The following is a 22,721-nucleotide window of genomic DNA, read 5'->3' as shown; positions in this document are numbered from 1 at the left end:
TCAAGATTTTGTACACACACACACACACACACACACACACACACACACACTCTATGCATGTCCTAGTATAGTGGCCGCAGGTGTCAAAATATTATTTGCACTTATCATTAGTTCACTTAGTTATCTTCAGCTCAAATAAATAATCACTAGTTCATAGTTAAAGTAATTAAGTCCACTTGTAATTCTTGCTTTTCATGGTGGTGATAAGAACACAGACTAAATATAATCTTACTACAGGTATGTGCTAACACCCAAAATATCTGAAACAATAGGCTATGTTATATGGACTATTTGTGAACACTATGTCTATGGGGATACAGGACTGACTCCCTGGTGCACTGGTCAGTGGCTGCTATGTCTTATGGCTCAGGCAGCTCCTACTACGCGCACCTCATATGAGCACTCAGTTAAGTCTTGACAAGTTCTCAAGGCTTTACTGATCTAGTTGCAGGAAAGTTCAGTCTGCCGGTGAAAACCTACCCACAGAAGGAAAAGTGCTAACAAAGGTGCCTGAAGCATAACTTTCAACTGATGCCATATGGTACTACACTGGGCAACACGTAAGAACTAGACTGCTAAGTCCTACAAGCCAAGGGGGACCAACTTTGAGCCAAGACTTGTAGTACACTAGGTAGTTTTTAGGCCAAGTGTAGCAGCCAGACACCCAATCTCAAATCCTATGGTCCAGCATTCTTGCACTAAGAAACCTGGGAGTCTCAGTGCACAGACAATACTCTAGTTGCCAAAAGAGACATTAAGCAGCCACATATCTATATTTGAACTATATTTCAGTATAACCAGTTTCTCTGATTTTATTTTATGCATTTAAAATACTATTCTAAGGTGTTTCACTCCATTACAAAGATAGCCATAGCACAGGCAATCCCTAGATCAAGATCTTTAACTCAGACCACTCTTCGGAAAATGGAAAGTACTTTGGGGCCATCCTAATTGAAATGTTATGAGTAATTAGCAGTGCATAGATAGATAGATGATAGATGTGATAAATTCTGTACGATTCCTCCAAAAGTTCTTCTACACAAACAACCAGGCCTGAACACCAACAATGTCCCAATTGAGAAACAGCTCTAGGATAAAATTAAAGTCGACTACTTTGGAGAGGGACATCATGCTTGGGAGGGTGGAGGGACAGTGCAGGAGGGGAAGACCCTCTATGAGATGGACTGATTCGGTGACTGGGGTAATCGGGATGGGTGTGTCAGAGGCAGTGCGGTTGGCGCAGGATAGAGCAGGGTTTAGGGCTATTGTGCATAAGGGTCGCTATGAGACACAAGCGACTCAACGACACATAACAACACAACAACTTTCATCAGTAGCACAATCCCTAAGGTTTCCAAACATAAATGTTCATTCAAGACAGTTTATAGGTACTTAAGAATTTCTCTCTTGTACACCATCCACTGAGCAAGTTTTCATCACAAAACCTATTTTTTTTTCCAGTGACTAATTACTTTGACTAATTAAAAAAATTACTTCTGAAAAACAAATATTATTTGCTTATCAATTATTCAGTGATCAATCATTACTCTGAGCTTTTGCTGAGTTAATTCTCTGGTTGCTAATAATTTTCAAAGTCTTTTAATATTTTTAAATCAACTTTCATTGTTAACTGCTCTCTGCCAGAAACCTCAAGGAAAATATACACATACTGATTTGTCAATGTTTGTTTTCTAGCACCACAACTCAAAGGCATCAATCCTGGATCAGGTGCACAGCTGTCTCTAGACTGACATCGCTGCTCTTCAGTACTCTAGAAAGTTCCCTAACAGGAGATTTTCCCAACTCATCTTTTGATTTCTTGACTGTTGGTGACAAGAGTGTTGCGGAATCAGGCAAGGTGAAATTATCAACAATCTCAAAATTACAGCTGCCTGTTGAGCATACTGACTTAAGTGTACAAAAGATTGAATCTTTGGAAGCACCTTTTGTAATACTTCCTATTAAATATATGAAGAAAAGTAACTAAAGGAGATTAAATAATTCATCTAACTCAGAAATAAAGTGGCAAAGTCAAGACTGTTACCTAAGTAAGACCCAATTTCAAAATTTCAGCCAATTCAGCAAATCCACAGTGGAACTCAGTTTAACTTAGCAACTTTCCAACCATTTCCCACAAACAAAGCCAGAAGCAGATATGAGTTAGAAAGCTAGCAAATGGGCTGCTTCTTCCTCTCTACACACTTCTCCCTTTACATGTTTAACAGGAAAAAAGAAAGTTACAAGTAGACAGAAAAAAAATTATGCTGAGGAGAATGTGGAAATATTGCCAGTTTCTTCCAATGTATTTATTATTGCAGAAGAAATAATTCTACACAGTAGTATAAAAAAATCTGAAATTCAGTTCAGTTAAATAACGTTATTATTGTTGTAGTTGTTAGGTGTGATCAATTACAATATACAACAACCCTATGAACCCTGTCCAGCCTGTTTTATCCCCATCCTCTCTGATATACCTGAACACAGTTAAAAGTCACTATGTCTACCCATATTGTTGAGAGTCTTCCATTCTTATACTAACCCTCTATCTCCCTAAGAATGATCTCTCTTTCCAAAGGATGGCCTCTCTTAACAACATGCCCAAAGAATGTGAGACAAAGCTTCATCATCCTTGCCAACAAGGAGTACTATGGTTGCTCTTTCTCCAATTCTTTGGGCATTCCATGAGATACTCTTCTCCAAAACTACAATCTAAAGGCATTGGTTCTTATGTTATCTTTAGTTACTGTCCAACTTTCAGATGCACAGGAAGTAACTGAGAAGGCTATGGTTGGATCAGATACACTTTAGTTTGTAAACGGACATCCTTGCACTTTGGAGAGGTCCCTGATAGCAGGACTTCAATGCAACATGTCTTTTTATTTACTGACTTAAAGTACCAACATTATTGACTGTAGATCCAAGTAAGATTAAATCACTGACAATTTCAATCCTTTCTCCTTCTACGATATGCTGTTGCCTACTGGTCCAGTGGTAAGGCTGTCTAGAGGTAATCCATACCTAAGGCTATATAGTCTTTGATCTTATGTGGCAAATGTTTTAAGCCCTCCTCACTTTCAGCAAGGAAAGCTGTGCTACCTGCATAATTCAGCTACTGAAGAGTCTTCCTGCAATCCTGATGCCACATTCTTCTTTATGTGGTTGTTGTTGTTGTTATGTGCCATCAAGTCGTTTGTGACTCATAGCGACCCTATGCACAACAGCCCTAAACCCTGCTCTATCCTGCGCCAACCGCACCGCCTCTGACACACCCATCCCGATTACCCCAGTCACTGAATCAATCCATCTCATAGAGGGTCTTCCCCTCCTGCGTTGTCCCTCAACCCTCCCAAGCATGATGTCCCTCTCCAAGGACCCGTCCCTCCTGGCAACATGTCCAAAGTATGTCAGGTGAAGCCCCAGAATCCTTGCCTCCAAGGAACAGCCTGGTTTAACCCTCTCTAGGATGAATCTGTTTGTTTTCCTGGCAGTCCAGGGTACATTCAATACCCTTCTCCAGCACCACAGCTCAAAAGCATCCATTCTCCTTCTGTCCTCCCTAGTCACTGTCCAACTCTCTGATGCATAACAAACGATTGTAAATACCATGGCCTGTATCAGGCGCACCTTAGTCTCCAGAGAGACACTGTTGCTCCTGAGTACTTTAGAGAGGTCCCTAACAGCAGACTTTCCCATCACGATACGCTTTTTGATTTCCTGACTGCTGGTGCCAAGAGTGTTGACTGTGGAGCCGAGCAAACTGAAGCTGTGAACAATCTCAATCTCTTTGTCATCCATCCTGATGCTGCCAATTGGTCCAGTGGTGAGAATCTTTGTCTTCTTGACATTGAGCCCCAGTCCATACTGAAGGCTGCAGTCCTTGACCCTTCGCAGCAAGTGCATGAGGTCCTCCTCAGTTTCAGCAAGCAGGGTTGTGTCATCTGCATAACAGAGATTGTTAATAGACCTTCCACCAATCCTGATGCCACAATTCTCCTCATAGAGCCCAGCCTCTCGGATAATCTGCTCTGCATACATGTTGAAAAGGTATGGAGACAGGATGCATCCCTGGCATACACCCTTCCCAATTTTAAACCATGCAGTGTTACCCTGCTCTGTTCTGACTACTGCCTCTTGGTCCAAGTACAGGTTTCGTATTAGCACGATTAAATGTTCTGGGATTCCCATTCTTCTCAGAGTCAGCCACAGTTTGTTATGATCCACACAGTCAAATGCCTTTGCATAATCAATGAAACACAGATAGACATTCTTCTGGTGTGGAATCTCCTTAAAACAACTTTTGAAACTTAAGATTTGTTAAAAATGTTCAAAAGATACTATATTGGAAAAAACTACTGTTAAAACTAAAGTCCAGCTTCTCAAGTGATTTGGCTCAGCACACAGACTAAACAGATTTGGAGAAAGAATACCACAGATGGACAGACACATCGTGTATTAATGTTCCCTTGCTCTGTCCTGACAACATGGCTTCTTGGTCTAGATAAAGGTTTCACCAAGTGTTAAAAAATTCCCTTTCTTGAAAAAAAGAAAGAAAAAAAAAAGAATGCCTAGGGTATCCAGAGAATGTTACCTAGGCCACCTTCTGCCACCCTTCCCCCCAGTAACCTGAAAGCAACATCCTCAAAGCCCTTCTGTTTGTAACTCACAAGTTTGTTCTCTCTAGGTTTGCTCCCTTTCCTACAGGTAACCTTAACACTGAGTTTTACTCCAGAATTGACCCTGAACCCAGTCCCAGTGACAAAAAGGAAATACAACTGACAGCTAAGGAAGCAAAGGAGGATGGAGCCTCTGGGTTCAACCAGCCATCCCCACTGGACCCACCTGGGAAAACACTCTGCAGTCCAGGGGGGAGCAAATGACAGGAAAGTATCATCTAACAGAGCAAGAAGGCAAGCAGCTTTAACCCCAGACCACCAGTAAGGTGATAAAGCATCCTCCCTTCCCCCCTTTACATCTACGCCCCTGTTCAGCATGAAGAAGCCAGAGAGTCGGCATCCAATTCCCAAATCAATAAGACAGTTGGTTTAATTACCATTGGAAAATGCTTGTCATTCCTCTGTAGCATCTGGTCCCCACTGGACCCTCATCATTTCCTTCACCTGCTCCCCCCACTGACCAAACTGTGCAGCTCTGCAGCTGCATCCTGGCCCATTCTCACCCTTCTGCCCCCAACCCTCACCTCCTTGTACCCCCAATATGTTTTTCCCAATTACAAAAAAAATTCCCTTTCTTATCACTATTACCATAATTGTTGTGATCCATACAGAGAAATGCCTATGTATAGACAATAAAAACAGACATGCATCCTGGTATTCTCTGCTTTCAGTCAAGATTTATTGAACATCAGGAGTAATATCCCCAATGCCACTTCTAAATCCAGCCAGAATTTCAAGCAATCCTCTGTTGATGCACTGTTCTAGTAATTTTTCAATTATCTTCAGCAAGATTTTCCTTGTATGTGATAGTCTTTATAAAGTTCAATAGTTTCCACATTCTGTTGGATCACTTTTTCTAGGAATGCTAATGGATCTCTTCAAGTCAGAGAGCCTCGGAAGACAAGGCAAATACCCAAGGGTCAGCATTAAAATAAAATCATAGCAAACATTCTGCTAGCTATGTTGGCCTCATTAAGTGCAGGCTGGGTATAGAAGAGGCCATGGTACTAGGGGTATTATAGCTAATTTCAGATGGATCTTGGCTGAAAGCAGAGAGGACCAGAGGAATGTCTATCTGTATGTCATTGATTATGCAAAAGCATCTGACCATGTGGATCAAAACAAAGTGTGGCTGACTCTGAGAAGAATGGGAATCTCAGAACACCAGACTGCTTATGTGAAGCCTATACTTGGACTAGGAGGCAGTCATCAGAACAGAGCAAGGTGACACTGCATGGTGTATGCCAGAGATACGTCCTATCTCCATATCTTTTTAATCTATATGTGGAACAGATTATCCGGGAGGTTGGGCACTTTGAGAAGAATTGTGGCATCAGGATTGAAGGAAGACTCATCAACAACTTGTGTTATGCAGATGATACAACCCTGCTTGCTGAGACTAAGGAAGAACTAAAGCTGTTGCTGCAGAAGTTCAAGGACTTCAGTCTTCAATATGGATTGAAGCTCAACATCAAGAAAACAAAGATTCTCACCAATGGGTCTATTTATTGGTGGCATCATGACAGATGGTGAAGAGATCGAGATTGTTATCAGTGTTTGTTTGGCTCCACAGTCAACGTTCTTGGCACCAATAGACAGGAAATTAAAAGACAAATTCATTGGAAAAGTCGGCTGTCAGCAACCTCTCCAAAGTACTGAAGAGCAACATTGTCAGTCTGGAGATTAAGTTGCACCTGATCCAGGCCACAATCTTTGCTATGCATCAGAAAGCTGGACAATGAATGACTAGGGATGATAGAAGGAGAACTGACGCTTTTGAGCTGTGGTGCTGGAGAAGAGTACTGAATATACCATGGACTGTTAGGAGAACAAGTTCATCCTGGACAGAGTGAGATCAGGTTGTTCCTTGGAGGAAAGTATTCTGAAGCTTTGTCTGACATACTCTGGACATGTTACAAGGTGGGACCAGTCCTTGTAAAAAGACATCCTGTTGGGAGAATGGAGGGACAGTGCAGGAGAGGATGACCCTCAAAGAGATGGATTGATTCAGTGAATGAGGTAATGGAGGTAGGTGTGTCAAGAGACAATAAGATTGGCACAAAATAGAACAGGTTTTAGGGCTGTTGTAAATAGGGTCGCTATGAGTCAAACGTGACTCGACAGCACATAACAACAACATATGTACCCATTACTATTTTTCTGTATCAAATCTACTTAAAACAAAAAAAATTTAAATTAAAATGAAGACGTAGAGTAGTATGTGCAGTGTTAGAACTAAACTCAATCCTAGTATCCAAGGTTATGACCAACGACTATTACAAACCTATCACGAATTAAGTGCCAAGGTAGGTATCTAACCTATCTTTTTAAAAAAGATTACCAAAAAGTCACTTATTGTTAAGTCAGTTCTGACTCAGAGTGATCTCATGTGTGTCTAACAGAACTGTGGAAGAGTGTTCAATGGGTGACTTTTGGGAAGATTGCCAGGTATTTCTCCCAAGGCACCTCTGGTAAAGCAAACCTTCCAACCTTTTCATTAGCACTCTAGCATATTAACAGTTTGTACTACCTAACACTCTCAGATTGTCTTAGGTAATGAATATAACAAAGTACACAAAGAGTTCTTCAGGAATATCCTTTCCTACACCCCCCCCCCAAAAAAAAGATATCAAATGAAATATGCAAGCTAAAGAATTAAGAGAAACTCAAGTGGTACTGCGAGTTCTGGTGGTCTAGTTGGAAGAAGCTGTGTTGTCAACTCAAAGGTTCAAATCCACCAGTTGCTCTGTGGGAGATGAATGGGCAATTTCCTCTTGAGTGATTAACCACCTCTGAAAACACAGGAAGGGTCAGCTCTAGTTGGTTTTGACTTGATTGCACAAAATATTCTCAAGAATGTAGGATTTTTACCACAATAATGAGAGAGATGCAAGAAGCTTCACTGCAATCCTGAAGACACGGGTTCAAATCCACTAGATGCTTTGCTGGAGAAGGAGGGACAATCTCCTATCTCCTCCTATGCCAGTGAGATCAGATTCAATGGCACTAAACAAGGGGGGGAACCCCAAAAAACCAGACACACCATAATGAGATACCATCTCATTCAAGTAACAGTGGCAGAATTTAACAAGACAGCAAGTAATGTGGAAAGATAGGAACTCTTATAAATTTTAAGTGGGACGGTAAAATGATACAACCACTCTGGAAGGCAGTTTGGTCATTTCCTCAAAACACTGAACATAAGCCCAGGAACAACAGTAAAGTTCAACAGAGCAGCAAACAATAAATGCTGGCGAGGTTATGGAGAGACTGGAACCCTTTTTCATTGCTAGTCGAAGTGTAAATTTAGTGCAACCACTATAGAAGGTGGTTTGTCGTTTTCTCAAAAAGTTAGAAATATGGTTCAAATCCACCAGACGCTCCGCTGGAGAAGGAGGAACAATCTCCTCCTGTACCAGTCAGATCTGATTTGACGGTACACACAAAAAATAATGAAATAAAATAAATTTTTTTAAAAAAAGTTAGAAATAGAAATACCATTTGACCCAGTAATTTCACTACTGGAAATATACCCTAAAGAAATCAGAACTGCCATCCAAACAGATATATGCACACTCATCTTTATTGCTGCATTATTTACAATAGCAAGGAGACAGAAGCAACCCAAAAGTGTCTATCAACAACTGAATAGATAGGAAAAACGGTGGTATATTCATACAATGGAATATCACACAGTCCTGAAAAACAGTGAACTTGTAAAACATTACACAACATGGGGGACCCTGGAGCACATCATGCTGAGTGAAATATCTCAGTCACAAAAGGACAAATACTGAACAGCACTACTATTATAAAGGAGGTCTGACATGGGGGAATTGGAAGAACAACAGGGTAAGAGTGGATATATACTGGCCACTGCATTGGAACAGATGAAAGAAAGAACTGTCTAGGTAACTGGACAAGAATGAATGAATGTTAAAAAGGGGAAAAAGCAAACTAGGGGAGAAGGGAGGGGAGGGGGTAAAATGTGCATTAATGAATAAATGAAAATCTAACTTCTCTGTAAATGGTCATCAAAATCACAATTAAATAAAATTTTATTTTTTAAAAAAAGATGAACATAAGATTCCATATGACCCAGGTAGTCCACTGCTTGGGATATATCCCAGAGAAAATGAGAACTGAGGCACAAACAGAGGCTTGTACACCAATGTTCACAGCAGCATTATTCACCATTACAAGAACACCGAAATAGCCCAAATGTCCAACCACAACTGAATGAATTCAGAAATTATGATGCAGTCACACGATGGAATACTATGCAGCATATAGGCACAATGATTTTGTAAATTACTACCTAACTTGGGAGGAACTGGAGCACTTTATGCTAAGTGAACTAACTGTCCCACAAGGACAAATATGGTATAAAACCATTATTGTAGAACAGGTATGAGAATCCAAAGGAGGGGGAGGGAACAGAGGGGTGAGGATGGGAGGTGTGTTAATCACAGGGTCACACAACTGGATGGAGGGAGGGAGGGAGGGAAGGACGGGTAAAGAAAATGGGAAAAGATCCAGTGTGAAAAACAATGTATACAAACTTTGTAAGTAAACAAGTAAAAACGATTTTCTTTTAAAAAATGCAAAAAAAGAATGTGCGATTTTGAATTGACACATGCCAAGGACTGATCCCGCCTTGCAACATGTCCAAAGTATGTCAAACGAAGCTTCAGAATCCTTGCCTTCAATGAGCAGCCTGGCTTCACCCTCTCTAGCATGAATTGTTCTCCTAGCAGTCCATGGTATATTCAATACTATTCTCCAGCACCAAAGCTCAAAGGCATCAATTCTCCTTCTGTCTTCCCTAGTCACTGTCCAGCTTTCTGATGCATAGCAAGTAATTGTAAAAACTATGGCCTGGATCAGGCACACCTTAGTCTCCAGACTGACATGGTTACTCTTCAGTACTTCGGAGAGGTCTCTGACAGCTGACTTTTCCAATGCAATTCATCTTTTAATTTCCTGGCTGTTGGTACCAAGAGTATTGATTGTAGAGCCAAGCAAACTGAAGCTGTTAACAATCTCAATCTCATCATCATCCACTTGGCCCAGTGGTGAGAATCTTTGTTTTCTTGATGTTGAGTTTCAATCCATATTGAAGGATGCAATCCTTGAGCTTCTGCAGCAACAGCTTCAGATCCTCCTCAGTTTCAGAAAGTAGGACTGTGTCATTTGTATAGCGCAGATTGGTGAGTCTACCTCCAAACCTTTGCAAATGATTGGGAATTTTAAGAGTGACATTAATGTCACAGATGCCCGTTTCTCCCAAACCTTGACTATTCAACATTCCCATGAGTCTGTAAGACAATCTCTATCTAGAATTCTTAAACTAAATTTGGTTTCATTTACTTGAAACCAACCTAATCATCCCATCTATCATATATTTATAAGCCTTGTTTTTAGAAAGCAAATACAGAAGAAACTGAAATGCAGACCTAAGATAAATAATTAAAAATGTTTGAGTTTACAAAATTATGCACCATGAGTTGCCTTCAAAATAGCGTACCTTCAGGCAAAAACTGTTTAATGACTTCTCCAAGCTAACAATACAATAAAAGGAAAGTTGCATGGATTTTAGATATCATTTTATTTAGCAAGTTTTCAACCTACCCACTTTAAATTTGTAGCTGCATACAACCCCCGTGTTGTTGTTGAGCACCCTGGAACCAATCCTCATTGGGATTTAGTTCAAAGCCTGTTTCTATCCATTTGTAGTCTATGTAGATGATCCTGGGCAAGATAGCTTAAACTCTGGTGGTCCACTGGTAAGAAGATGCCATGCCAACCTAAAGGCATGCACTTTGAATACACTAACTGTTCCAAAGGAAGAGAAGAAGCAATTTCCTCCAAAGAGATATCTTGCTTCTGAAAACCACTGAAAAGCCAATTATGAATCAGTTCCAACTCAGCTGCACATAACAATAAAATGGTTTCTCTCTCTAGAAGACTTATCAACAGCAACTACACATCCCAGGGTTAATAATGAGCTCTAAACCCTCTACCAAGTTTAGCAAAGTTCCTAACAGATAGATGTCCAGTACATTCACTAACACATTCAAATGTTAGCTAGAATAGAAGTATCTTAAGGATAGAATGAGAACTAGAAACAAGAACTCCAGGTATCACCTCAATGTTCATTCTTCTACAGCATTCTGATGGTCCGGTGCTAAAAAGGTACACTACAATCCCAAAGGCAAGTGGTTCAAATCCTCTAGCTGTTCGCAGGGGCATGTATACCTGTGGGAAGGTTAGTAAGCTATGGTTTGGTTCTGACTTGTTCTCCATCATCACCACCACTACTACAAGCACAACATTCAAAACTATCATCTGATTTTAAAATACCTCTTCTTTCATTCTCATCTCCATCCCAACTTGTATTCACTAATTCACTAAATAGTTTACTGAATACCATAACATTCCAAACAATTTTGAGTGCTAAAGGAATAGCAGAGAACACAACTCCTATTCTTGGGACGTTTCTATCAATTAGGGTAGAATCCAAGAATAGAAATAATAATGATCAGACATAATATATATGATGCTTCTTTTTGTTTTCTTAGTATTTTTACAACTTGCTTTAAACACACTTGTGCTCTTGTATTTTCTTTAACATGCACCACCTCTGGAAGATCTAGCTGTCTTTTTCTCCATATAAAACAAAGCTGAAAGTTCAAACTGTTCAAATAGTTCAAATAATTTCCCTGGGAAACTATATATTCCTCACCCCTCTAAAATATATTGACATTTAACTTTTTCTAGTGCTCTTGTAATCTCTGATAGTTTTTGTTAAATTTCCTGATAGAAGTTTTTCAGAAGAATGACTCAGGTAAGCCTACTGAAGCTAACATCTCTCATCTTAGTGTTCTTTTGAACTAATAATACTTTAGGCACAGTTTTCCACATACTTTATGACATACAGTAAGTCTGAATTAAGACTATCCAACTTATAGATATTTAAAAATAAACTGCTGTATAAACTATTACATTAAAACTGGAGTTAAGCACAATGATTCCTAATAATAAATACACAGTGACACTCTGAAAACAGTGTCAGCTGACCTGAGAAAAAGTACTGTCTCCTTTAAGTTAGATCCCCCTGCCATTAACATTTTGCTGCATATGTAACTTTGTACTGGGCATCATTTTCCTCCTATTTACCATATCCATATTTACACATATCCATAGCTACAAGGTGCAATTCTGAAGTAAGTAGGGAGCTCTGGTGGCCCAATGGCAAGAAGCTGCACTACAATGCAAGAGGTACTCGGTTTGAATCCACCAGATGCTCTGCTGGAGAAGGAGGGGCAATCTCCTGTACCAATCAAATCCGATTTGACAGTATACACACGCAAAATAATAAAATGAGAAAATTATTCATTAAAAAAATCTGAAATAAGTGCTGGTAATGTATAAAAGAAAAACAATGATCGAAAATAATAGAGACTGGAAAAAGGGGAAATGCCATCAGTTACTGGAAATAGGTTAGGATACAAGGAACTCTGGTGGCCTAGTGGCAAGAAGCTGCTCCAGGAGGGGCAAACTCCTCCTGTGCTTGTCGGATCCAATTTGACGGTACACCAAATTAAAAAGAAAAATTAATGAATGAATTAATTTTTTTAGAAAAAGGTTAGGTTACAGTGAGTCAACATTTGGAACAAATTTTAAACATAAAGTGAGAATAACAGAGCACGTGAAAGCTCTGCCCTGATGAAAGTTACAGTTATTACCAGGGAACACAGAGGTTCAACTGACAAATACTGCATAGTGCCACTGTTGTAAAACGAGACTGACACTGGAGTTGGGGGGAGACTGAGAAAGATGGGATAAATTATGTTTACTGCATTGAAACAGATGAGAGAGAAAACTTAAAAGGTCTATATGATTAGGTTTTATTGTTATTACAGGAGTCCAGAACAAAGGCTGCAGATAGGAGTGGACTTAGGTGGAGCTTCTTTTGCTTTTTAAAGAAAAGAGAGAACTGGGGGAGGAGGAGTGGACAGGAAGAAAAGTGTAACAATGAATGAATGGAAATCCAAAGTCTCTCTAAATTTTCATTAAAATGAGTAATAATATTAAATTTTTTTTTAAAAAAAAGGTTACTGATAATTTGGTGGTGGTGGTTGTTCTTATGTGCCGTCGAGTCACTTGCGACTCATAGCGACCCTATGTACAACAGCCCTAAACCCTGCTCTATCCTGTGCCAATCGCACTGCCTCTGACACACCCATCCTGATTATCCCAGTCATTGAATCAATCCACCTCATAGAGGGTCTTCCCCTCTTGCGCTGTCCCTCTACCCTCCCAAGCGTGATGTCCCTCTCCAAGGACCTCTCCCTCCCTCCTTACAACATGTCCAAAGTATGTCAGACAAAGCCCAAGAATTCTTGCCTCCAAGGAGCAGCCTGGTTTAATCTTCTCCAGGCTGAATTTGTTTGTTTTCTTGGCACATTCAATACTCTTCACCAGCACCACAGCTCAAAGGCATCAGTTCTCCTTCTATCCTCCCTAGTCATTGTCCAACTCTCTAATGCATAACAAGTGATTGCAAAGACCATAGCCTGTATCAGACGCACCTAAGTCTCCAGAGTGACACCATTGCTCTTCAGTACTTTGGAGAGGTCCCTAACAGCAGACATTCCCATCGCAATTTGTTTTTTTATTTCCTGGCTACTGGTCCCAAGAGTGCTGACTGTGGAGCCAAGTAGACTAAAGTTGTTAACAATCTCAATCTCTTCATCATCCATCCTGATGGCTGCCAATTGATCCAGTGATGAGAATCTTTGTCTTCTTGACATTGAGCCTCAGTCCATACTGAAGGCGGCTGCAGTCCTTGAGCCTCTGCAGCAAGCATTTCAGGTCCTCCACAGTTTTAGCAAGCAGGGTTGTGTCATCTGCATAACACAGATTGTTAATAGATCTTCCACCAATCCTGATACCACACTTCTCCTCATAGAGCCCAGCCTCTCGGATAATCTGCTCTGCATACAGGTTGAAAAGGTATGGAGATAGAACACATCCCTGGCATATACCTTTCCTAATTTTGAACCATGCAATGTTTCCCTGCTCTGTTCTGATGACTGCCTCTTGGTCCAAGTATAGGTTTTGCATTAGCATGATCAAGTGTTCTAGAATTCACATTCTTCTCAGAATCAGCCACACTTTGTTATGATCCACACAGTCAAACGCCTTTACATAATCAATGAAACACAATTGATAGACATTCTTCTGGTATTCCTTGCTTTCAGCTAAGACCCATCTAACATCAGCTACAATATCCCTAGTACCACGGCCCCTTCTAAACCCAGCCTGGACTTTCGGCCATTCTCTGCTAATGTGCTGTTCCAGTTTTTTTTGGATAATTTTCAGTAGAATCTTGCTTGTGTGTGAAATCGATGATACTGTTCTATAGTTTCCACACTCTGTTGGGTCACCCTTCTTTGGAATGGGAACAAATATAGATCTCCTCCAGTTGGCCAAGTGGTTGTTCTCCAGATTTCTTGGCACAACTTGGTGAGCACATCCAGGGCAGCATCTGTTGATCAAAAAAATCTGTATAACATATTATGAGAGCCTTACTTTGACTCTAGAAAGACTCAAGGGCTTTTCAATCATTTTAAAGCTGCATCTGCAACAAGTGAAGATGACTGTGATGAAAAATGTGTTGTGAGTAGGGGCTGATATAATCACTTCAAACTCAAGCAATAACAAAAACATCTATTGCAAGGTTTCAACTGATAGCAGCTCAATAGGACATAGTAGAACTATGTCAAGTGTCCACAGGAAGACTGCCTCATCTTTCTCCTGCAGAGTAGCTGGTGGGTTCAAACCACCAACCTTTTGGTTTGCAGCTCAACTCTTAACATAAATTGTCAATTGCACTCCTCAAAAGAAAGGTAAATTTACATAGTATTAAAGTACAGGGTGAAGTGGCCAGTCTCAATGTAAGTGAGATTGAGTTTCACAACAAGTTGAAAAATTACTGAAGGAATAGGTTATTTGGCAGACCAAATATTCAGTATAGATTAAACAATCTGGGGGGAAAAAAACAAAAACAAAAACAAAAACCCACACATATAAATTTCAACAGAAGTTAAAAAAAAAAAGCGCTGGGCAAAAAGACTTAGAATATAGACTGTTGTTTTGTAAAAGTAACACATCGGGAATTTCAAGTGTAAACCTTTGTATACTTGTATATTACTCCCAATTGTGAGGGCTCTTCACTAAATTCAATCCAACCAACCAGCTCCACAGGGGAAATATAAGCAATCTCCCTTGTGATTTACAGCCTCAGAAATCCAATGGAGGGTCAGCTATTAGTTCCAATTCAATTTGCTGTTTTTGAAATTTTCTTTTTCTTCCACACAACCTTATCCAAATGTTTGATTTTCAGAAGGAAGATCTGGTAGCTTAAGAGTAAAGAGTTGCCACGTAGTTTGAATCCACCAGCTGTTCTATGGGAGAAAGATGGTCAATATCCTCCTATGTGATTTACTGTCCCTGTAAAACCTGCTGGAGGGTCAGCTATGGATCAGTTCTGACTCAACAGCACAGACTAACAATATACAGTCACACTTATTATTATTATGTACTGCATTACTATATTTAAGATATTTCTATTTGAAAGTGTATTATCCAAACTGCCATCAAGCCGACTCCAATGAAATCAGATCAAATAGAATGGAAATGAGAATGATGATACATTGTGAAAACGATATGTCAAAGAATAGTCTTTATAAAAATTGTTAATTAGTAAGCCAATTAACAGGCTATAGTGTTCACAATTACTTGCTATGCATCTAAGGATGATAGACTAAGGATGATAGAAAGAGAATTGATGCCTTTGAGCTGTGGTGCTGGAAGAGTACTGAATACACCATGGTCTGCCAGTAGAACAAATAGGTTCCATCCTTGAGAGGGTGCTGCTCCCTGAAGGCAAGGATTCTGAGGCTTCGTCTGACATAATTTGGGCATGATGCAAGGAGGGACCAGACAGTTCAAGAGAGGAAGATCCTCGATGAGATGTGGATAGGTATGTCAGAGACAATAAGGGTGGCACAGGACAGAGGTTTCAGGGCTATCGTACATAGAATCGCTATGAGTTGCAAGAGACTGAACAGCACAAAACAACAACAAGCCAATTAATCATAACTTTCCACCTAAAACACTTGTGCCATGGAGTGGTGGGATCCTTGCAACATGACCCTTTATTACCTTTCGAACCTAAAACAAAATGCATCTCTGTGGCTCACCTTTCATCTGAATGACAGGCCTATATGACATTAACACCAAAGAGGTGCTCACTCCTTAGAACAACCAACTGCACAACAAACAACACACAGGCAGCATTTGTCCAGGGATAAAGCTCAGAAGGCAGGAAAGGGAAAGCGGGTAGGATTCAAGGAAACCTGAATCACAGAGAGGTAGCAGGAAGAGTCCAATTACAATGGGAATGTTGTAGTTAACCAAGTATGTAAGAATGACTGAATGGAAAATCATATACTCTGTAAACTTTCATTCAGATCACAATTTTTTTAAACAGGCGTCTTAATTGTTTATAAATTTTACCTTTAAAAGGATTAAATGATGTAATAATATATGTAAAGCCCTAAGTATAGTAACAAGGGCTTAATAATTTTTTAAAAAAAGGTACTTATTAAAGGATCAATACTTTAAGAAGGTGGCAAATAGCCAATCAATATCTGATTTTTTTAGCCTAGACCTAGACCAAAGGTCATGACCTAAATTAAAAAGTCAAAGCTATTGTTGTTAGGTGCTATTGTTGTTATTATGGTTGAGTTGATCTGAACCCCTAGAAAGTCTATGAACAAGAGAACCTTACCATCCTACGGCCCTCCTCACAATCTTTAATATGTCCGAACTCATTGTTACAGTCACTGTGTCAATCCACATTACTGGAATGACTCTCCACCTTTTCCAGAATGCTGTCCTTTTTCAAGGACTGACCCCTTCTTACAACATGCCCAAAATATGTGAGATGAAGTTTCACCATTCTTGCCTTTAAGGAGCAGACTATTGTACATGTATAGGAGGATATCAATTGGCAAATGTAAGGCAAAAGATTATGAAAATAAAGATAAGTGGGAAAAGAAATCAGATGCTTGCCTAAAGGAAAGAGACTCTGAGTAACCAATGTTCTACTGAAAATAAAAATGAAGTGGGAGACACAGCACTCCCGGACCTCAAAACCTACTATACATCCATAATAACCAAAATAGCATGTTATCAGTACAATGACAGGCACAGACTAATAGAATGGAATCGAGAACCTAGAAATTAACCCATCTACCTATGGTTGTTTGGTATTTAACAAGGTATTAAAACCAGTTAAATGGGCAAATGACAACCTCTTCAACAAATACTGGGTATCTATTTGCAGAAAAGATACATTTCTTCCACCATACACAAAAATCAACTGAAACTGGATCAGACACCTAGGAGTAAAGCCCAAAACCATGAAGATCATGAGAGACAAAATGGGAACAAACTTAGAATGCCTAGCCTATGGCATAAATAAACTTGTAATTATAGCCAGAAATGCACATCCAGGAGAGGATAAAATCAATGAGTGGAATCTTCTAAAATATAAAAGGTCCTGTGTATATCAAAAACTTTTTCCAATAGGGTGGAAAGAAAACCCACTGACAGGAAAAAATATTTGCAAATGACATTTCAGGCAAGTCTCATAACGAAAGTTTACAGAATACTACAGGGTCACCACGAGGAAAAAAAAAAAAGACTGATAGCCAAATCATAAGATGGGCAAATGACATAAAAAGACTATCCATAGACAAAGACAACAAACACATGAAGAAATGCTCAAAATCGTTGATAATCAGAGAGATGCAAATCAAAATGAGATACCATCCCACTCCAGTAAAAGTAGCAAAGTTAAGGAGGAGAGTAAGCAATAAATACTGGAGATGATGTGGAGAGATTGAACTCCCATGCACTGCTGGTGGAACTAGAAAATGGTAAACCATTTTGGAAGGCAGTTTAGTGGTTTCTCAAAAAACCTGAACACAGAAATCCCATATGAAAGTTATTAAAATGCTAGGAATATATGCCAAGGAAATCAGAAGTGAGATATAAACCGAGATATGTACACCTATGTTCATAGCAGTGTTCAACAATAGCAATAATATGGAAACAGCCCAAATAACCATCAACAAACAAATGGATTGAGAAATTATGGTACATTCACACAATGGACTACTATGCAGCACTAAAGAACAATGATTTCATGAAAGAGTATAGAACACTGGAGAGTCTGGAGAACAGTATAGTGAACAAACTAACAGTCTCATAAGGACAAATACTGCATAAGACCATTATTGTAAAAATAGAAGGATAACTAGTAAGATGTGTATATAAATGTCCAAAAGGGGAAAGGAAAAGGGGGAAAGTGGAAATGACTTAGATGGCTGAGCTTAACAGGCAGGTGGTGGTGAAGACATAGAAAAGATTCAGTGAAGACCTGCATAGATCAAGTAATTAACTATATAAAATACAATGTCTGTGACTATATGAAACAATGTAATGAATTCTTGTATGCAAATCAATTTAAAAAAAGAAAAAAACTTGCCCGTCTGATCAAAAGTAAAGAAAGGACTAAGAGAATAAATGATATTCTCACCAATGATCTACCAGTGCTACCAAAGCCAAAGAACATCTAGATGAACTCAACCAGGCACTGTCTGAATGTAATCTAAAATTGAGTCAGTAACTATATAAAGCTGAACAACACAGTTCAATGGCTATGCAGGAAGAATTCACATGGAGTTAAAAGATTTTGCCAAGCCAAACAGCAAAGGGATCACTTTATGGATATCAGGAAAATGTTTTCCCCTTTTTACATTGTTTAAAAGATACCAAAAACTCAAAACCAAACTCACTGATGTCAGGTGAATTTTGAATCACAATGACCTCAAAGCATCAAGCAGAACTGTGTATCTTTATAAGAGCAGGCTGCCAAATCTTTCTTCCCTGTTTTGGCTACTGGATTTGAACTGCTGGCTTTTCAGCTGGAAAGAGAATACTTTAGCCATTGCAAAACCAGAGTATCTCTAAAGTCTTTTTAAAAGTAACTGTGTTAAAAACATGTATATCCTGGAAGTTGGTTTGAAATACAACCCAAATGAACCACAATACCATCTGTGAAACTGATTTCAAGGCAGAACTTTTTTTAATTAAAATATTTTCTGCTTAAGAACAGAAATCTCATAAATAAACCCAGAAGAACTGAATTGACCTCACTCATAAAAGTAAAAGTCTTCTGCCACACATGTTAATTTAAGGAAAGGGAAGAAACAATAACCTATTGGTCACTGTGTGAAGAAAACGACTCTAAACTGCAATGTTAAACTTTCAAGATTTGTTTTGGTTTTAAGAACCTCCATTACTTACATTAAAGGGCCAGCACAGACAGAGAAAAACATTATTAGAATTTGGATTTATGTTTCCTTAAAACTGGAAAGTTAAGGTTAAAGACTGAAAAGAATTTAACTTTGGCACTCACGTTCTTCCTAGGAAAATCAGTTTTTCTAAAAAGGTTAATCCGGGGATTGTGACAGGTGTTAAACATTTCATTTTAATACAATATGGGGGGGAACTTAAGCTGCAAGTTTCTTTTCTAAATTCAGATAAAATACTAAGATATATTAAGCCAAAATAAGGATCAAATGTTGCTAACCATTGTTTACAAAAAGTATATACCGTCAGGGTTTAATTTTCCATTCTAGAACAGATTTCTTGGCTTAGGTTCTTCATTAGCCAAAATAAGAGAACTCTTAAACCCTTTTTTGGTCAAGTCCCATAAAATAGAGAAAAAAAAATTACAGACCCAAAAATATTACTAAAGAGAATTAATTCATGTCCCTTTTCTATCCTTTCCATGGAAAACTGAACTAAGCTGGAAACAAATTTTCTTTAAAAAAAAAAAATCCAAATGTCATTGAGCACCTTAGGCACCCGTTTTTATCTTATTTATTTTTAAAATGTTTAAAGTTATTCTTCTCTTACAGCCGTATTTCTTTTCTGCCGAAAAGGTATGTCTTGTAAGAAATGAACACCAAACAGAAATGTGATTAAATCACAGCAGAAAATAGTAATACCAGGGTAACATAATGAGGTCAGAACGCAACCAGCCAATCAAACGCATAAAAGCATTTCCTGCAATATTAATAGTCAAAGGAGAAAACCAATCACGGAAACCTCAAGCCTCCTTTTGACAGTCACAGAAGCAAGAGAACCAATCCACACACACCCGGGGTTGACAATAAGGCGGGACCGTAGGTTCATTGAAGAAATTCTTGAGGGTGCAGTTACTATGAACTTCGCACGCAAGAAACACCACTTGAGAGACATAAACACTGTCAAGTTAGATGAAATTCAATTGTATGTAAAATTTCAACCCACGGAAGGGAGAGGGGAGGTGGCAGCCTTTCTGCCACAGGAAAGGATCATAAAAAAAAAAAACAACAAAAGGCAATTGAAATGCACTACATCTTCAACTTCTACGTAACACCCCTCCCCCGTCAGTGACAAGTCTCAGGTGCAGAGCGTGGGCACATCGCGGCGTAGGCTGCTTGTTCTCGAACATCCACTGCTAAAGCTGCGCTCTGAGCTGGCGCGGACCTGGCGAGGCGGGCACCGTTCTCCCAGCCCGCGTCCCGCACGGCGCCGCGGGGCGAGCCCTTCGCTCTCGTCTAATGCCATCTCCCTTATCGTAGTAGCGATCCCAGCCTAGCCCAGCCCCGCCGCAGTGCAACACCGCTCACCCTGCTGCACCATCCCCGGCGGGGGAGCAGGAAGGAAAATGACGTTTGTTTTCAAAAACACTTTCCTTGCCGTAAGTCATTGCAAAGAGAAGTCAATGCAAAAGAACATTTTAAAGTGAGTAATAAAATGTTTCCTAGCCGAAGGCTCCCTCGCTCAATAAATAACCGAGCTCTATGGGATGAGAGAGAGGTAAACACAGATCGTACGCCAAGTGCGCCCAGAGCATCCCCTGCGCCATTCCCGGCCGCCGCTTACGGCAAGGCCCCCTTACGGCAGCGTAAGCAGCGCTGCGAGCTAATCACAACACTGGAACGCAACAACATGGCGGCTGCGGGCGGGCGCTGCGCCGGCCGAGAAGGTTTACGCTACTCCGCTGGCGTAGGGTCTCATGCATTGGAGCGGTAGCGGCGCCCTCCAGCGAGCGTAAGGAGCTCTGTGAATGGCGAGGCCCGACTGACAAAGGGGAGGGGGGAGGAGGGAAGGGGGGGTAATAAACACTCGAGTCCCTACCGATTCCTCCTCCTTCTCCATCCCGGTGGGCATCTGGGGCACGGCCCGGTTGATAGAGACGCAGTCGTTGAGATCAGGCATGTCCTTGCCGCGGTAGATAGGCAGCGGTTTGGCGGCGTCCAGCGCCCGCGCTCGGAAGGAGAGTTTACTCATTGTCTCCCCGCCTTACAGGAACAGCCCGGGCGGCGGCGTCGGGGCGGGCGGGGAGGGGGGGAGGACTCCCGCCGCCTCCTCCACCTCCTTCCTCAGTGCAGCGCGGCCGGCCCGCTCCTCCTCCTCCTCCTCACTGGCCCCGGCCACAGCATGGGCGCCCACCCCACCCGAAAACAGCCCCCCGCCGCCCGCGGCCGCTTCTACACACTAGATCCGCCGCTCGCCCGCCCGATCCGCTCCCTGCGCCATGGCCAACATGGCGGACATTACCACAGCGGCGGCGAGCGATCCCGGCAGCCCGCGCGAGAGCGCGCCCCCGCCGCGGGGACGCGCCTCTCCCTCGCCCTCCCTCCCTCCTGCCTCTGCCTTCTCCTCCCTTGCCTGCCTGCCCACCCACTCTCTCCGCGGCGCTGCCGGCCCGCGGGAGCGTGCTCAGCCTCCGGCCGCCGGCAGGCGAGGGAGGCGACGGCGCCCCTCCGCTGGCCAGCCTGCGCTCTCGCCGTGCGGCAGGTGCCAGGTGAGCAAGTTAACCAGCGCCCCCGAGCCTCCGCCTCTGCCTCCGTCACCCCATCGCCGCTCTTGCCGTCTGCCCGGGAGGAAGGCGCCCGGCAAAACTGCTGCTCCAAGCGGCGCGTGTATGCAGAAGTCCTTAAGCGGGAAAGGAAGAAGCCGATGAGGGCCGCCCTCCCCGAAGCATGCACTTAAAAAGCGCTAGTTATCTGCAGCTCCGAAGCGTCGGAGCGCACGCTGATTCACATCTTCCAGCTCTCACATGCTGGGAAGGTACGAGAGCTCCCAGACGACGGGGTCTCGGGCTCCGGAAACGCTCCCGGGCGCCTGGCCCTTCACCGCCTCCTCTCGTCCGAATCTGACAGATGAAACTCCTAACTGCGCTCATCTCGCATCCATCGGAAGCATGCTTGTAGGACCAGAAAGGGTTAATAGCGTGACGCTGCTGGACGCAACAAGTGTACTTGAACCTGTCACCCAAACTTAAGCCGAGTTATTCCCGAAGGGGCAGACATTTCTCAGATTAAAGAAAGAAAAGCGTTTTAAAAAGTTGACATTTTTAAAAAATATGACCAATGACAGTGCCGAACGGGGGAAAAAAAAAAAGTGTCTAAAATACTGGGAACTGTAGACGGTGCAAAGAAGTTAGAAGAAAAATCTCTGCCCGCCTGCAGCTTTCATGCTGATGGCATGACAGAACCGATGGAAAGGAGATAACACTAGGATACCTGACTATCTGGAAATATAAATGACAGCAAAATAAGTGATTGAAGAAAATGATACAGGGGGTGAGAACTAGGCGCATGATTCATTGCCAAAGGGGTTATGCAGGTAATAATTGCCATGACAGTTAAGAGAAAGGAGACGTTTTGGCCCGAGCTGGTCGGAGAAAGCTCTAAGGAGGGGAAATGAAAGTGACTCCAATAATTTTTACATTGTTGTCATTAACCTCATGTAGCCAAGAGTTTCTTGGTTAATGCGTTACAGATTCTCACGAGATCCCCGGGACTAGAGCGCCGTCTTTATCATCGCCTAATGAAAGATACATAGTCTCCC

At 41.3% G+C, this 22,721-nt stretch overlaps 1 protein-coding gene across 1 annotated transcript in view; it reads right to left on the bottom strand.

The window, feature by feature from the left end:
• The window catches only part of EPC2 (enhancer of polycomb homolog 2 (Drosophila)), a 173,300-nt gene extending 152,118 nt beyond the window's left edge, over window positions 1–21,182 (bottom strand). Inside the window, exon 1 of the mRNA XM_006880762.1 lies at window positions 21,003–21,182. Within this exon, the coding sequence (XP_006880824.1) occupies window positions 21,003–21,155 (153 nt within the window). The 5' untranslated portion in view covers window positions 21,156–21,182. The remainder of the gene's footprint in view (window positions 1–21,002) is intronic.
• Between the last annotated feature and the right edge of the window lie 1,539 nt (window positions 21,183–22,721).

The sequence above is a fragment of the Elephantulus edwardii genome, unplaced genomic scaffold (genome assembly GCF_000299155.1).
Source record: "Elephantulus edwardii isolate Elephantulus edwardi_28Jun2011 unplaced genomic scaffold, EleEdw1.0 scaffold00010, whole genome shotgun sequence".
NCBI classification, from domain to species: Eukaryota; Metazoa; Chordata; class Mammalia; order Macroscelidea; family Macroscelididae; genus Elephantulus; species Elephantulus edwardii.
The sequence above is the reverse complement of the archived record's forward strand: the minus strand, read 5'-3'. Positions and strand labels throughout refer to the sequence as shown.